The 17,110-nt window shown below is 41.1% G+C and overlaps 1 protein-coding gene across 1 annotated transcript in view; it reads right to left on the bottom strand.

Annotated features, from left to right (window-relative positions):
* Window positions 1-13,785, bottom strand: part of LOC107557746 (U3 small nucleolar RNA-associated protein 14 homolog A-like) — a 30,778-nt gene extending 16,993 nt beyond the window's left edge. The window contains exons 1-3 of the mRNA XM_016241272.1: window positions 13,532-13,785; window positions 12,172-12,324; window positions 11,705-11,807 (exon numbers count right to left, since the gene is read on the bottom strand). Coding sequence (XP_016096758.1) covers window positions 11,705-11,807; window positions 12,172-12,324; window positions 13,532-13,785 — 510 coding nt within the window. The remainder of the gene's footprint in view (window positions 1-11,704; window positions 11,808-12,171; window positions 12,325-13,531) is intronic.
* Between the last annotated feature and the right edge of the window lie 3,325 nt (window positions 13,786-17,110).

Raw genomic sequence — 17,110 nt, forward strand, 5'->3', positions numbered from 1 at the left:
TGTCACGAATCCTGTCCATGGACTTCCGTTCATTCACCACCAGAGGTCACCCTTTCCATTACATTGACTCTCGCACAACACAAACTGTTGCATAGCACCCCGGACTACATATCCTATCATTCATTGCACTGATTACACACGGCACTGATTGCACTAATTGCACACAGCTGTTTCATATCACTCCCTCACTATATAACACCCACTCAAACAACCATTCTCCGCTGAGTATTGTTTAGCCTGTACCCCTTTCCGAGTCTCTGTGTTTCCTTGTTTTGCCTTGCCTGTTCTCTCGGTTTCTGATCTTTGCCTGTTTTCTTGGATTTCTCCCTCTCGTCTCGCCCCTGTGATTCTGTCTGCCGATCAGTGACCTATGCTAGCCCTAGGACTATTCTTGTGTTTTGCCCGCCATATACCTGTTTGCCATCGATCGACCCTGCCAGTGTTTGACCACTTCTCTTGTGAAATAAAGCTTGCACATGGATCCGCACGCCTCTCGTCTCGTCAGCCCTGTTACAGGTAGTGTATGCAGTGTCCTAATCTATAAGGAGAACTGTTCAAAACTAAATGTACAGAGACAGGTCAAGTTCTTTCCTTTTCCTAAAACTGCCTCTCTCTAATATGTCAGTGTAAATAAACTGGAAAAGAAACCAATGTAGTGTAAAAGAAGGTAGGCTGCAGTATATAATATTGATGCAGGGGTGTAAAATACTTCAGTAATAACTCAAGTACTATATATTTTAGTAAACTTAGTTTTATTTTTAGTCTCGTTTTAGCCTAACGAGACTTTTATAGTAGTTAACTAAAATCTAATGGGTTTAGTTCAATTGTAATGCATTAAGCACTTCTCTAAAATTTCCAAACTCAATATATATATTCCTGGATAATATGAATAATAAAACCTGCTAATATGAATAATATTATGGAATATAGACACATATTTAACTGCTGTGACACATAACATGTCTTTATTTATATTAAATAAAATCAATAAATAAAAAAACAAAAACAAGAACATGGTCTTTTTTCAAGGACTAATGTGTAACGGTCATGGATTTTTAGTTTGTGTTTTTCCCTGTTCCTGTCTTGTTTTGTTTCTTAACCTAGTTTTCCATGCTCCCTTGATTAGTTAATTCTGTTCACCTGTGTTTCATTATCTCATTAGTTCCCTCGTTTAGTTTCTGTATAAGTACTCCCTGTTCTGTTCAGGCATTTGCTGGTTATTTATGTTACTGTGCTTTGCTGTGTTTGGTTTTGCTTCTGGATTCCTTGTGGTTGTTTCCCTGTGGATTCATCATTAAAGACTGTTTATCGAGTACGCCTTCATCGTGGACTTGGATTTAGCAAGCAATGGTTTACACAATGGTTATTTATGCGTTCTTTATAACAACTTGCATATAAAATTCTTCATTCTTTCAAGCAGACATATTTATTCATATAAATTTCAAATAAAATTCATTTTTATATTAATCTTTATTAAGGCCAGTAGTGATTCAGTCAAGAGTAGTGAGTGATTTTTCTCTTTGTCGTTTGTGGTTTTATTAACATTAATGACAGACAACAGCAACTAAATTAGGCTGCTGTCCCTTTGAAACCAAATGCACTGATCCAATATACTGATACACATCTGATATTTTCCCAACTGTTTACATTCACTTCAGACATAACTGAGTGGGCTTACATGGATAATCACCAAAATGGAAATTTGACATATTTTGTGTGTATTTGTCCGTTCAAGTGAAATAAGATCTGAAAGAGAACTGACTTCAGTACTCGTGCACTGTCTGAGAGGCATTTTCTGTGTGTGTGCTCAGAAAACTGGACAGAGTTCAGTTCTCTTTCACGTCGTCACACTTTTTCTAGTTTATCATATGTCTACTCTTCTCTTACTCTCGGACATTGACATTTTTGAACGTTTAATGAGACATGAAGCAAGTATATGCTAATGGCTCGCTGGGTAGATCAGAGCATTATAGTTCAAATGTGTGCATCTACCATCTCTACCACACAGGAGACTCATTCTGACTGGATCTCTTCCCAGCTCGTCCCTCCCAAACATTTTTGTCTCGTTTTTATTCTTTGACATAAATGTCAGAATAGAATGGAGAAAATTGATTTTCATCATAGTTTTTGTCATTCAGAGCGAATTTTTATTTCGTTATCATCTCGTATTCGTCAAAGAAAAAAATGTTGTTGACAAAAATTATGATGAAAATTATTTGTCAACGAAATTAACACCCTACAGTACACCATGCATGACACGAGGTCGTGAATCTTGTTCCACAATGCCGTAGGAACCCTACCCCAGGTAGTTTGCATGTGGTTCTGTTGAGATAGATTAAAGTGATTATTACGTTTTGAATATGGATATTTTTCTTACAAAAACGCATCGATTCGCTACAGAAGGCCTTTGTTCACCCCCCGGAGCCGTGTGAGACACTTTGTTTTATGGATGGGCGCTTTTTATTTAACTTGTTTTGGACTGAAGCATGCAACACCCGCTGAGTGCCATGATACAGCTTGAAAGATCAAAGACAATTTTTAATATAACTCCGACTGGATTTGTCTGAAAGAAGAAAGTCATATACACCTAGGATGACTTGAGGGTGAGTAATTTATAGGCTAATTTTCATTTTTGGGTGAACTAACTCTTTAAGTACAGTGGCGTTCTATTTACCTCAGCCTGTCCCTCCAGACAAAATGAAAAAGGGGTTTTACAGCTTCTACATTCTTATCAATACTTCTTCAGCTCAGACCATTTATATGGTTTGCCTTCAAGGGGCAGGCATATGAGTACAAGGTCTTCTCCTTCGGGTTGTACTTGTCTCCACTGCCCTTTCCCTCTTGAGGGAAGCAGGCATTCACATCCTTAACTACCTCAATGACTGGATAATGTTCGCTCACTCAAGAGAGTTGTCATCTGCATACAAGGACATGGTCCTCGAGCACCTAGCCCAATTGGGACTTCAGGTCAACTGAGAGAAGATCAAGCTCTCCCCTGTGCAGTGCATCCCTTTTCTCGGTGTGAAGCTGGACTCCATCACAAAGAAGACCGTGCCATCCAGCACTTCAAAAGAGCAATTTCTGAGCAAGTTTCCTGAGCAGATTTTCATCGGCATTGTTTCAAATGTCGTGTCGCAAGTGTAGCTCAATGGGCACAGTGAGTGCATCGCTTGCCTGGGCATCGCTCAGCGAGTCAGCGAGACTTCATGCTCTTATTGTGAGAGAGATCGCATTCTTTAATGAAGGCGGTTGTCCCTGCTCTACTCCCCCCTTTCCTTTCTCTCCTAAGAGGAAGAAACAGCAGAGTAGCGGGGCTCAGCCATCAGGCTCGAGTGAAATCACATCGGCTCAGCGCCCGCGTGCTTTGCTCTCCCTGCAGTGCCTCGTTTCGGTGGTGTGTTTCACAAGTGAGGATCAACACCCCTTGTCGGCTGTGAGGAGCTTGATTTCCTTCAGCAGTTCTGAGGAAGGGATGGCCGCCGACGACTCCATGTCTTTGACGGCATCCAATGCTGAAGAGTGGGCGTGTTCCGGCGAGGAGCCCGAAGTCCCCTCTCTGTCTCAGTCTGCATAGCTGAGCGTGGATAGCGAGCTGATTCATGTTCTGTCCAGGCCTGTGGAGGAACTCAGCTTTGAACGGATAGCCCCGGAAGAGCCCATCCACAGCCCCCTCGACGAGTGGTTCTTAAAGGGACATCATCAACCAGACATGGCGAGCCCTGTATTTGGCCTGTGTGAACCCTTCCACTGCAGCTGCTCTCACCACCATTGATGGTGCTGAGGAAAAGGGGTATAGCAAGCTTGCCCCTCTTGAAGAGGCGGTGGCTGCTCACAAGTGTCTACCTTCGGCTCGCGGATTCAAGACTGCAGTGCATCCATCCAAGCCCTGCAGGATGACTTCCGCTCTAGCCAATAGGGCTTATGCAGCAGCTGGCCAGGCTGGCTCAGCCCTGCATACTATGTCGGTGCTCCAGGTGTTTCAGGCCAAACTTCTTTGTGATTTGGAGAGGTGTGACCGGGATCCTAATGCCTTCAAAGAGCTTAACTTTTTGTTCTGAGCGGTGCAGGTTTTCTAGCCGAACAAGTCCAGCAAGCTCAGCACGTACCTAAAAAAAACTACTGCTGTGATAGTGGAGCCACATACTCAAAAGAGCAATTCTCCTCTACCTCTAATCACGAATGTCAGTTCCCCGTCTCAGCACGATGAACTGTCATTGATAAAAATAGAACCTGCTTTCGTGTGGAAAGCCATTCTGGGCGTATCAAATTGGACTGGTTTCTGTCTGTGGACCTGAAAGATGTGTACTTTCATTTCCAAATAGCCCCCCGACACAGACTGTTCTTGAGATTCGCATTTGAGGGAGTGGCTTGTCAATACACAGTCGTGCCATTCGGACTGTCCCTGGCCCTTCTCACTTTTATGAAGTGCGTGGATGCGGCTCTTTCCCCTCTGAGACAGATGGGAATCCGCATTCTGAATTACCTCGACGACTGGCTGGTGCTAGCTGGATCAGAACGGGAGCTTATCGCTCACAGGTCATTGTTGCTCAACCACCTGGAGCGTCTTGGGTTGAGAATCAATTCAGACAAAAGAGTTTTCTGATTCCCAGACAGAAAGTGTCCTTTCTGGGAACAGTTTTAAATTCAAATGCGAGCATAAGTTACGCCAGAACGTTCCCTGAACATCCAGCAAGTGGTGGCATCGTTCAAATTGGGGACTACGTCTCCCCTCAGGACGTTTCAGAGAATGCTCGGCTTCATGGCAGCCGCCACTTCTGTTATTCCCTTGGGCCTGCTACACATTATTGGCTCAGAGCTTGCGTCCTGTCCCACGCTTGGCACCTGGGCCAGTGTTACATCAGGGTAACCCATTGCTGCATCAGAGCTGTGACCCCTTGGACAACTTCTCGTCTATTTCTATTCAACTGGGAATGACCTCCAGGAGGAAGGTGGTCACAATGGACACCTCTAGCTCAGGCTAAGGTGCTCAGTACGAGGGCAACCTGGCATTCGGCTCCTGGTTGAACCACAAGCAACGCCTAGATATCAAAATGTTGGCAGGCTGTTTAGCTCTGAAGACCTTCCTGCCAGCCTTAAAGGGGCACCATGTCCTGGTCCGATCGGACAACATGACAGTGGTAGCATATATCAATCAACAAGGTGGCCTCAGGTCACGTCCCCTTTACAGGATGACTAGACGTCACCTACTTTGGGCACAGGGCAAACTCCTCTCATTATGAGCAGTTCATGTGCCAGGTAAATTGAACCAGGGAGTGGACATGTTGTCCAGAGACAATGTAGCTCTGTGGTAATGGAGACTACATCCCCAGTCAGTTCAAATGATTTGGGCTATCTTCGGCAAGGCTGAGGTGGACCTCTTCGCCTCCGAAGACAACTATCACTACCCAATTTATTTCTCAAAGCAACGGGATGCTCTGGCCCACAATTGACCCAACACCTGTCTATATGCCTTCCCTCCAATCGCCCTGCTTACTCGGGTTATTAGGCGGGTAAGGGAAACGAATTGCTCACTCCTCCTGGTGGCCCCACTCTGGATGAACCAGACTTGGTTCCCAGAGCTTATTCAGCTGCTGTCTGCAGCCCCTTATCCAATACCACTGAGGTGAGATCTTCTCTCGCAAGCGAAGGGCAAGATTTGGCATCCCCAGCCACAGCTGTGGAGCCTTCATGTTTGGCCCCTCGATGGGAGTCTAGCCGGCTCCCAGCGAGAGTCACTAATACCATTTTAGAGGCTAGAGCTCCGTCTACAAGACATCTTTACGCCCTCAAATGGTCAGTCTTCTGTGACTGGTATCCCACATGCTAACCTTCCTTCAAGAGCTGTTGGACAAAGGGCGCACCCCTTCCACACACAAGGTTTGGCAGCCATCGCGGCAAATCATTCTCTCGTGGCTGGCCGGTCAATCGGCAGGAGTAACTTGGTCATTATGTTTCTAAGGGGAGCTGGGAGACTGAACCCACCTCACCCTGGACGTCCCTGCCCTGCTGGCACGGATATTATCTGCTTAAATCTACCCATTCCCCCTTGAGTGGAAGGGCTATGTTAAGTAGACCTCAAATTAATGACTCTGGGCTGCGTTTCCCGAAACCTTCTTAACGCTACGTCGTTCTTAAGCTATGCCTTAAGTTGTACCTTATTGTTAATATGTGTTTCCCGAAATGTTCTTAGTTAAGTATACCTTCTGTAAATCATAGTTTCGTAAGGTTGGTCTGGACCAGTCTTAGCTGTTCCTTATCACTGTTGACGGTTTCCGTAATTTTGCCAAGTAAGACATGTTCCTGGATCAACGTCTTTTGTTGATCCTGGATCAACATTACTGTCCAAAAATATAGACTAAACCCAATCCCTACCCCTAAACCTAACCCTACCCATAATTTATTCCTAAAATCAGTGTGAAATGATAGCTGATTACCAAGGGTGTAGAAGCACCTAATCCTGATTGTAAGCCTAAAACAGATATTTCCTGAAAAGTTATCCCTCAATTCTGATTGGTTAATTGGAATGTTGTTCCAGGATCAACAAGGATGTTGATCCAGGAACATGTTATACTTGGTGAAATCACAGTCACCCACTGTTGACAGTTCACAGTTTTTTACACCTCAGTCTATACGAATGTAATTCTGAAGTAATACACCCAGTGTTCAATTAATCTGCAATTCTTGAAAAAATAAAGATAAAGAAATTATAAAAAAAAGAGACAAACTCGACGGAGCTACCCTCTCTGCCCCGAAATTCAGCTGCTGGTGCCTCTTCTCTTTCCCTCTTTTTTCTCTCCGCCATAGTAGCTGTTGATTATATGTTTCCTGTGTTGCGCTTTTATTGATTAACTCATCCAGCAACATAAATTAGTGATTTACACCAATATGTGATGCGGCTGCTGCGCAATCAGCCCTGGTTGTGGAGTAAATGAACACTCTTACCTAAACTTGTGGGACTTGTGTAGGCCCAACGTGTTTTTTTTTCTCTCTTCTGTTAAAAGCTGTTAAATTATTAAGCAGTGTCTCATGTAGGTTTTTTTCCCCTTGTATTTTATGTGGTGGCCACTAGCTGCTCTGGGCATATATTTTTCTTTCTTGTTTTTATTCCCTGACGTATGTTGCAAAGAGAAAGTAAAAGTTTATTTTATAAAGAACACCGCTTTCTCACATAACGCAGTGAAGCAGCCCGTGCATAGAATGAATAATCGATCCTTGAGGCATTGATATCAACCAATTCAGCACCACCACCATCGGCACCTGGTAACGTCGCACATAAGGAGGTATATCTTAAGCAGCCTCCTAAGGTGTAGCTCGGGGAACACGCCTAGAACAGGTATACCTTTAGTTAAGACATACCTTTAGAGTCTTCGTAGCACGCTAAGAGATAACGTTATCGGGAAACACAGCCCTGGTCTCTTCTGTGGCTCAGGCTTACGGGGCCCTCTAGTGAGTGCTCCTGAGTTGGGCTTGTAGAGCAAGAAACAAAAAAAAATTATAACCACTTTGCCATTAAAAACAAAACTGAACTATTTTACTGGCTGCAACAGCAGCTGTGTATAATGGGGAAGAGAGAAAAGACACGGGCTCCAGTCGGATTTAGGTAGAGAATTCTGATAAGCTGTCAGGCAAGGGCCAGGCTAGGACCTAGATTGGAGGCCCGTGCAGGGCTCTAAATTATTCATTTGTGTTACAACGTGGGTAAAACATATTATCCTTATTAATTTTGTTAGGCTAATAAAAGGTAAAAGTTTAATATAGGCTGAGTGAATATATGTCATTGTAGCTACTATTTTATTAAGTTTTTTTCTTGTTAATAATAGCCCAATGAGCCACAAACTAAGCATTCATTTGAATTAAGGGGAAAATCCCCGAAACTTTTTTTTTATTTGTGTTACAACCTTAAGCATTAATTTTGTTACAAGAATAAGAAAGCATTAAACATCAAAATAATCGCTATAGTTCTGAGAATGCGGGATTGCTTGCTACTGAAGACGCTGTCGCTCTTTCTCTGCTGTCTCTTTGCAATGGTTGTAGAAATTGTCGTTAATCTTAATGTGGGTACAGCACAGATGTTACAGGTAATAATATGATCAAAAAGTCATGGCAACAAATAATTTTTTTATGTCAGTTTAATAAGTTGAAACGACTTTCACAGTCAATTTGATTCAACTTAACTCAACTTAACTCTTGCTTATAATGTTACTTTTGCTACTTTTTTTAATTAATTTTAAAGAATATACGAATTAATAAAATGAATTTTATTTATTTTTTGTTGCAAAATTTTCATTTACTTATTTTCAACACCAGCCCCCCCAGCCCCCCCATTTTTTCTCGGGCTACAGGATAGGGGGTGCTGCAGCACCATCAGCACCCCTACTTCGTGCAGTAATGTAAGCGTTGCATAACTGGCCGTGCTATAAGCTGCACGCGAATCGATGACTGTCGCTTCAGTCGAATGCTTCTGATGATATGGCGCTCTGAGCTTGCTTATATAGCCACAGCAATGCAAGGCATGTTCCCTTATCTCAGGGAACCGAGGTTACGTTAGTAACACTAGCTTGCTCTATTCTTTTTCTATTCTATCTGTTTTCTTTTTATTTATTATATGAAAAAAAACCTTGCTACGTGTACTGCATTAAGCTAACTGAGACTTGTTATAGCACTTGCATATCATTGCTCTTTTGTTGATTTTGATTGCTTCCAGTGTCCTCATTTGTAAGTCGCTTTGGATAAATGCGTCTGCTAAATGTCTAAATGTAATATAGGCTAATATAATAGTAACCTGAATAAACTGGTTTTAGCATCTTTTGATGCTAACAGTGCTACTGATACTTTCTGCTCCACTCTTACATCTTGTTTAGACACTGTCTGCCCCTTGTCTTCCAGACCAGCCCGTACCACCCCTTCTGCCCCTTGGTTATCTTATGTTCTCCGCGAACATCGTTCTAAGCTCAGGGCTGCTGAAAGGTTGTGGCGTAAATCCAAAAATCTTACTGACCTTAATGTGTATCAGTCACTCCTCTCTTCTTTCTCTGCTAATGTCTCCACTGCTAAAAGAACATACTACCATAACAAAATTAACAGTTCGTCTAACTCTCGCAAGCTCTTTAAAACATTTTCCTCACTCGTTTGTCCTCCTCCTCCCCCTCCTGCATCAACTCTAATAGCTGACGACTTTGCCACGTTTTTCATTAATAAAATTAAAAACATCAGTGCACAATTTTCCACACCACAATCTGTCATGCACATCTTACCAGCAAACATACACTCATTCACATCCTTCTCTTCACTCTTTGAGGCAGAAGTCTCCAAACTCATCCTTTCTAATCATCCTACTACTTGTCCGCTTGATCCTATTCCATCTCATCTCCTTCAAGCCATTTCTCCTGTAGTTGTACCTGCACTCACTCACATCATTAACACCTTCACACTGGTGTTTTTCCCTCAGCATTTAGACAGGCTCATATAATCCCACTTCTTAAGAAACCCACCCTTAACTCATCTCTTTTAGAGAACTACAGACCGGTTTCCCTTCTTCCTTTCATTGCAAAAACACTTGAACGAGCTGTGTTCAACCAAGTCTCTGCCTTTCTCACACAGAACAACCTCCTTGACAGCAACCAGTCTGGTTTCAGAAGTGGACATTCAACCGAGACTGCCTTGCTCTCAGTTGTTGAAGCCCTAAGACTGGCAAGAGCGGATTCTAAATCTTCTGTACTTATTTTGCTGGATCTGTCTGCTGATTTTGACACGGTTAACCACCAGATTCTCCTGTCAACCCTATTGGCAAAGGACATCTCACGAACCGCACTCCAGTGGTTTGAGTCTTACTTATCAGATAGGTCCTTCAAAGTATCTTGGAGAGGTGAGGTGTCCAAGACATTTATTGCCGGATGAAGGACCATCACCTTCAACTCAACCTTGCCAAGACAGAACTGCTTGTGGTTCCAGCAAACCCATTGTTTCATCACAATTTCACCATCCAGTTAGGCACATCAACCATAACTCCTTCAAAAACAGCCAGAAACCTTGGAGTTATGATTGATGATCGGCTTACTTTCTCAGACCACATTGCTAAAACTGTCCGGTCCTGCAGATTTGCTTTATTCAACATCAAGAAGATCAGGCCCTTTCTTTCAGAACATGCTTCACAACTCCTTGTTCAAGCTCTTGTTCTGTCCAGGCTGGACTATTGCAATGCTCTCTTGACTTATTGACCTCAGATATAGCAATGTTGTTTGTATAGCTTACCTGAGTATGCGGGTGGGGTCTTGATAAATTTATAGTGTTTAAGTTTTGATAATTTTTAATTTATAAAATGCTTGTCAGCAGTGCTTAATTTGTAAATTGCGAGGTCCTCGAATAAAGCGGGGTGACGGATCTGGCATGCGATTAGAGGAGGGAGAGGCAACGGAGCATTCACGCAATCACTTTGGTGGACCAACTTAAGTGAATAACAGCTTGCATTAGTAGCTTTTATAGTTTACATGCACTTAAAAAAAAAATCATGGGTTATTTCATTTCAACCCAATTTTTTGTGTGTAAACCAGCTCCTGGGACTGGACAGTCGCAACAACAGAGGGGTCATAATGAGCTCTGATATTTTGCAACCTCTTCAGGTAAAGAGTAGTTCTCCTTGTCGCCGACTTGCATTTCTTTGGTCAAGTATATTATTTAATCTATAAAACCGTTTCATTGCTGTAAATCATTTTATTTTATGCAAAGCAAACTACAGGGACATGATGTCAGTCACCTAAATGAGTCGCATCGGTCTTTTCGTAGAAATTACTTTTTTTTTTACTTCTAAAATGCTTGTGTGACGAGTGGGGACGGGGCCGAGAGCCGTGGGAACGGAGCGAGGCTGGTGGAGTAATTGATAATGAGCGACACCTGCACCACTCACCGGTCTTGAGTCTCACGGAGGAGCACCGGAAGGATAAAAGGAGGAGTGACGACAGTGAAAGGAGAAAGTCCAGGCCTGGTCCCGCCCCCACTCGTCACAGCTTGTTAAACGAGTTTAAATATAATAATTTTTGTATACATGTTTAAACGGTAAAATATTTTGTATTGAGAATTGTACTGTAGGCTATTTAACAAAAATAAAGGCAATTATCCACAATTTGCAATTATTATCCATAATTTAGGATTAGCCCAACATGTGTTTCATCCTATTTTTCTTTTGTTTGTTTTTTTCAACCCAGTAGAACAAACAAAAAACACAATTAACAATGTATTTAACACTGCAGTGACACAGAAAATTAAGATAATGTCATTCTTACCATTCTAGTTGTTTAAAATGGACAATAAAACAGGCATCAATTTCCCCTAGGTCTTTCTAGATCGTGCTTTGCTTCTGGAGTCATTTGCAGTCCTGTGTCCCTTTGAAATCCATGACCTCACGTATGGAAAGGGGTTAAACTGAGATAATGGTGGTCCAACAAGGCAGAGAAATAAAAGCAATGAAATTGTGGAGGCGTGGAGAGATGATCGGTTGGCACTGCAAATTAAGTTCATTTGAGAAAAACTCCTCTCACACTCTGCACTTGAAATCGGAACCGTGGTAACAGCAGTCAAAAGGTCTTTTAATCCTGCTGGGATGAGCCAGTGTTGTGCCCATTTTCAACCCAAATTATTACCCCCTCGTTGAAATCGCTACCTGATTGCCTAATCCTAACCCCTTCCCCACATCTAACCCTAAACCTACCAATACTAGGGGGGTAATAATCTGGTGGGGGTCAGAACTGGGCACAACACCGGCCGCCGTTCTCTCGATATTCCCTGGCAGTTCGAAGGCCGTCGATGCCAAACTTTTGACAAAGAGACAGTTTCAGTCAGTTTCTTTATCACCATACGTTGCTCCGGCGTCCTGAGGCCAGTATTCAGGAAAAAGCACTTTTAACTCTTCGATGAATTTGTTGTACCCCGTCCGGTCCCCTTCTGCCCTTCTGTACGATAGCATGCAATTCTCTAGGCTTCTCATCAGACTCCTAAAAAACACCTTGTGGTCCATTCCTTTTTCTTCTCTTCGTCCTGGATACAGAGGAACACCTTGGAAGATGCTGTCATTTACAGCATTTTGACTGATTTGGCTATGACGTCCAAGTCTCTCAGACATTTCCTCAAACACCCTTGCCTTGCGACAAATAGCTCTATGAGGTGCTATAACTGTACAGTCCAAGCTCCAAGTACAGCTCAGACAATTCTTGAAGTGCATCGTACATGAGGCCGAGATTTTGGACGAAACTGTATGAGGACAAACGCTTAGCTAGACCACTGTAGCTAGCACGGGTAACGGTGTCACGGGAGGAATCTTCTGCTGCCTGACTGAAATGATTGTAGAGGGCAGGATAATGTTTCCATGCAGCTTCGACAGATCTAAAACTCGCCGCAATCCATCTGTTGTCCAAGACCCGGACAATTCTGCACAAATGAATGTCTAATTCATCAGCACATTTTTTAAGCTCCATTCTGTTTTTGTTTGATGTGCTGTACAATGTGTATAGTTTATCCATGAAAATCCTAAAGTGATTTATTTCCCCTAATTCTTTCATGAAACATCTGAGCAGTGCCACACCATCATATTTAGGAAAAGTGATTTAAGTCTGGCTGCCACTCCAGACTTGCGGCCAAGCATAACTGATGCTCCATCGCACGAGAGACCTATTAGGGTTTTAGACAGAAAAACACCCTCCAAAGCACGTAACAGTTTATCGACAATTCCTTGGGCACTTTGGTCTTCTAGTTCAACAAGTTCAACAAAAATATTCTCAGGCGACTCCATGTCGGGCAGCTGAAATCTGACGTAAATGATTAAAGCACTCTTTCTGCTTAAGCTAGTTGCTTCATCAAGCATCAGACCAAGCAACAATCTTTTCGAATTATTTCTTTTTCATGTCAAGTGAAATATGGCTCTGTATGTTTGCACACGCCACATTAGAGTGCAGAATTCGTCCCACGTCGAGACCATTTAACTCCTGGCAATCAGTTTCACTCTCAAAGCCGTACGCCGGTCTGTGGCGCTTCGCTTCTTTGTAAGCTGTACGAAAAATTCTTGCAGTAGTTTTCACTAAGTCAAATAATGAGAAAGAACCAGATCGCCTATCACAGCTATGCAGATGATACCCAGATTTACCTAGCCTTATCTCCAAATGACTACAGCCCCATTGACTCCCTCTGCCAATGCATTGATGAAATTAACAGTTGGATGTGCGAGAACTTTCTTCAGTTCAAAGTTTTTAAATTCCTTGTTTTATTGTTGTGATTATTGTCTTTATTTTCTTTTATGTAAAGCACTTTGAATTACCATTGTGTATGAAATGTGCTATACAAATAAACTTGCCTTGCCTTGCCTTCATCGGACAGGTTATTTATTATTGTTTTTTGTAATGAGTCTTCTTTTGCTTTTTCGAGAATGCTAAGTGCTGCAACGTGTGCCTTCGTCTGAGAGTGTTCAAAAACCTTTTTCCTAAATGCCTTCTATTGTTGTTTTTTAAGATCTTTGGCTGATGACGTTACAGAGCATGTCACCCACTCTTTGGCCAGTTTCATCCCCGCCGATTTTTCGGGACCCAGGCTTCCAACCTTTTTGCAAAAGGTGCAGCCCAGATGCGACCCCTCCATAACAAGCCTAGGATATAATGTCTTTTTTTGTTTTAAACTCTGCTTCAGTCCATATTGCCCCCGTTTTTTGGCTTTCTCCATCTTCGTTGCTTGTTTTCTCATCTCCACATGCTTCTTCCCCCGGCTCGCCAGAACTCTCCGCAGTTGTCGACTTGCTCTGTTCATCGCAGGTTGTTTCGTCTTCCTTTGTGTTAACATCATCAGCCGGTGAACTTGAACCTTTGCTAGCGGTATCTATAATAATTCTGGCCTGTTTGGTTTGAGACGCTAGGCCTGTCTAAAATAATCTCGTAAATTAAGCTGTTTTTTCGCCATTGTTCCACATTTCCAATTAAGCACTGAAGCCTCCCCTCCCCCTCACACACAGACACGTGCAAATCAGCATCCTCCAATCACAGAAGTTTATTACCGTGGAAATAAAACCTCCAAATCCTGACATGGATAATACTCACATCTTTTCTTTTTTTTTTTACATTTATTATCATTTTATATTTTAAAGAGGATAACGTTATTGACATTATCATTATTATATGTGCTTTTTCATTAAATATATGCACGCTACAGGTCAGCAAATGTTTTTAATTGAAGTGTGAGGAGGGGGATTCGCCAAAATAAGGTGCTGGATCCGGCGTGTTCCGGCACAAATTAAGCCCTGCTTGTCAGTGTGTGTGTGTGTGTGTGTGTGTGTGTGTGTGTGTGTGTGTGTGTGTGTGCATGTGAGAGATATTGTAAACACTTAAGCTGTGGCTCTGATCAGTTTGGATTGGCTCTGAAAAAGTAAAGCTACATTTACATTGTCCAATCAAAACAAAAACCCAACGTTCCTGCAATATCTAAAGTATTCAGTGCAAAATTAAATGACGTGAATGTCACCAATGTCAAATGTAAATTCTGAGTATACGTTCAATATTGTAAATTATACTTTATGTAAATGTATAACATACTTGCCCTTCAGACATGTATACAGTGTTGCCATTTGCTGTGTACTTTAAAACGTACTGCTTTTCTTGACAAAATGTTCTTAATGAACATCTTTCTCCGATGACCTCTCTGATGGGGCTCTGGATTGATTTGTGTTGATGTGCCGATGAAAAAAAAATGCATGAAAACCTGTATAATAGTAATTCATATATATGAAAAAGTGGTTCAGTATTATAGATTGTGACTTTACTATAACAATTTTACTTAGGAATATCAAGAATACTTGATATGTAGATATATACAACTATTTGAAAATCTGGAATCTGAGGGTGCAAAAAAATCTAAATATTGAGAAAATCATCTTTAAAGTTGTTCAAATGAAGTTCTTAGCAATGCATATTACTAATCAAACATTAAGTTTTGATATATTTACGGTAGGAAATTGACAAAATATCTTCATGGAACATGATCTTAATATCCTAATGATTTTTGGCATAAAAGAGAAATGTATAATTGTGACCCATACAATGTATTGTTGGCTATTGCTACAAATATCCCCCAGCGACTTAACACTGCTTTTGTGCTGCAGAGACACATATAACTTAAGACTATTATGTGTTAGTTGTATGCTGTTGATATGCACATTGATATTTGAACAAAATCCACCAGAGGCTGTTACAGAAATTTCTTATCTTTAGATTTGAAAAAATATACAACATTCAAAAAAAAAAGTAAAAAAAAAAGTTAAACGTTTATGGTATCTAAAGGGAATAGGATACTGATTTAGGATGTTTCCACTGGTCCAGAAATAAAAACACAAATCGTTCCATTCTTTAATGTACAGGAAAGTACTATTTTTTTTATTCCTTCATATTCAAACTTCACAAACAGAGTGAACTTACAATACCTCAGAGAGTGAAAATTACAAAAAAAGGTGCTGGTAACATTTACAAAAAAATCATCCTTACTTTGCAACAATCAGTTATTCTTCCACTCTTTTTTTTTTTTTTTTTTAGTCTTTTGCATTAAGGCTTAATACTTCTGTATAAAGTATATGCAAGTCTTCACAGTTTTTCGAAAAAAGTCACAATATTATGTAACATAATGAAGCTTTTACGGCTATTTTCTGTTTAATAACAAATACACATCACTGGTAAATATACGTGAAAATACAGGGCTTACTGTAAGATGGCAAGTAATGATACTGTTTGCTGATTTTTTTTTTTCCTAAACACATTTGTAAGAAAGGTTACATGAGATACCACTGAAATAACTGAAGCAGAAGGAAAAGAAAAAAAAGTCATAATAAACATACAAACAAGGGAGATCGCCTCCAAACTTTGGCACATCCCTTTAAATATTTTCACAAAATATATAAGGTTTTATTTTTCTTTCAAATCATATGCATGGAAGAATAGCAAAACTGGCATAAAGTGAAATCATGCTGTGTAGTAAGGTGCTAAATTAGAGATATTACAAGGCCTGTCCGTTCCAGACAGGTGAGAATAAGGTGCATTTGTAAGACTGAAAAGCATGTAGGCCTTTTTTTAGGTTTTAATGAACAAAACAGAAATAAATTACAAATGCAACACAAACTTACTTAGTTAAAAACAGCACAAAAGAACCAATAATAACATGACCAATAGTCTTGAGGCGACCTCGTGAACTCATGCACTCCCACTGATTCAGAGAAATGTGTGACAGTCTTTATGTTAAATACTCTTAATATCGTATGGTATGCAATATTATATTTCTTTGTATGCACGTTTGGTGTCTCTTTTCAAAATGGAATATGTCACTGCAAGACACGATGACGTGGTTGGATGGTCTGATCGAAATGAAACAGAACGAAGTAGAGATATTATTCCGGGGATTTGCTAAGCTGCACTAGTTTAGAAGTAAAAAGACACAAGCTCTATCCCTAGAACTCACCCTCATGCATACTGCTAAAGTGACGCAACAAGCTTGCTCAAATAACCAACATCACAAAAGCAACTTGGTTTTAGTGCAAACACAACTGGCTGGCTTCAGCTTCTTAATAAAAACAAGCTCACCAAGAAGATTACATGAAGGCACATACTTATGCTTCCTCTAACACTCAACATATTGAGACGAACTGCAACACCTTTCAACAACACCACGAAGCAGTTTTAACAGGAAAGCCACTATTTCCAGAAACCAAAAACCATCACTATACGTATAATTGCTAGAAGTTATTACTGATCACCTATAGGTAGGCATAGGAAACCTGTGACGTTCCAGTTTCAATCACGCTTTCTTCCTTTATGGATAATGACTTTAAGTAGATTTTGTGTGTGGATTTCACGGCTTGAAACCAACATCCCTCTTTGAAATCAAGTCCCAGAAACAACTGACAAAGTGTTTGTAAGAGATCAGCAACAACTCATTTAATAATAACAAGAAGCAGTAAGTATACAGTATGTTTGCACTCAACTGAAGGTCTCCGACTCGCGCATCTCTCCCTAGAGTCAAGCAAGTTGGCCTACATGGATATTCCCCTATAAATATTTCATTAGTGTTGAAACACCACAACAACAAAAAAAGTGTC

The sequence above is a fragment of the Sinocyclocheilus grahami genome, unplaced genomic scaffold (genome assembly GCF_001515645.1).
Source record: "Sinocyclocheilus grahami isolate Dianchi unplaced genomic scaffold, SAMN03320097.WGS_v1.1 scaffold618.1, whole genome shotgun sequence".
NCBI lineage: Eukaryota > Metazoa > Chordata > Actinopteri > Cypriniformes > Cyprinidae > Sinocyclocheilus > Sinocyclocheilus grahami.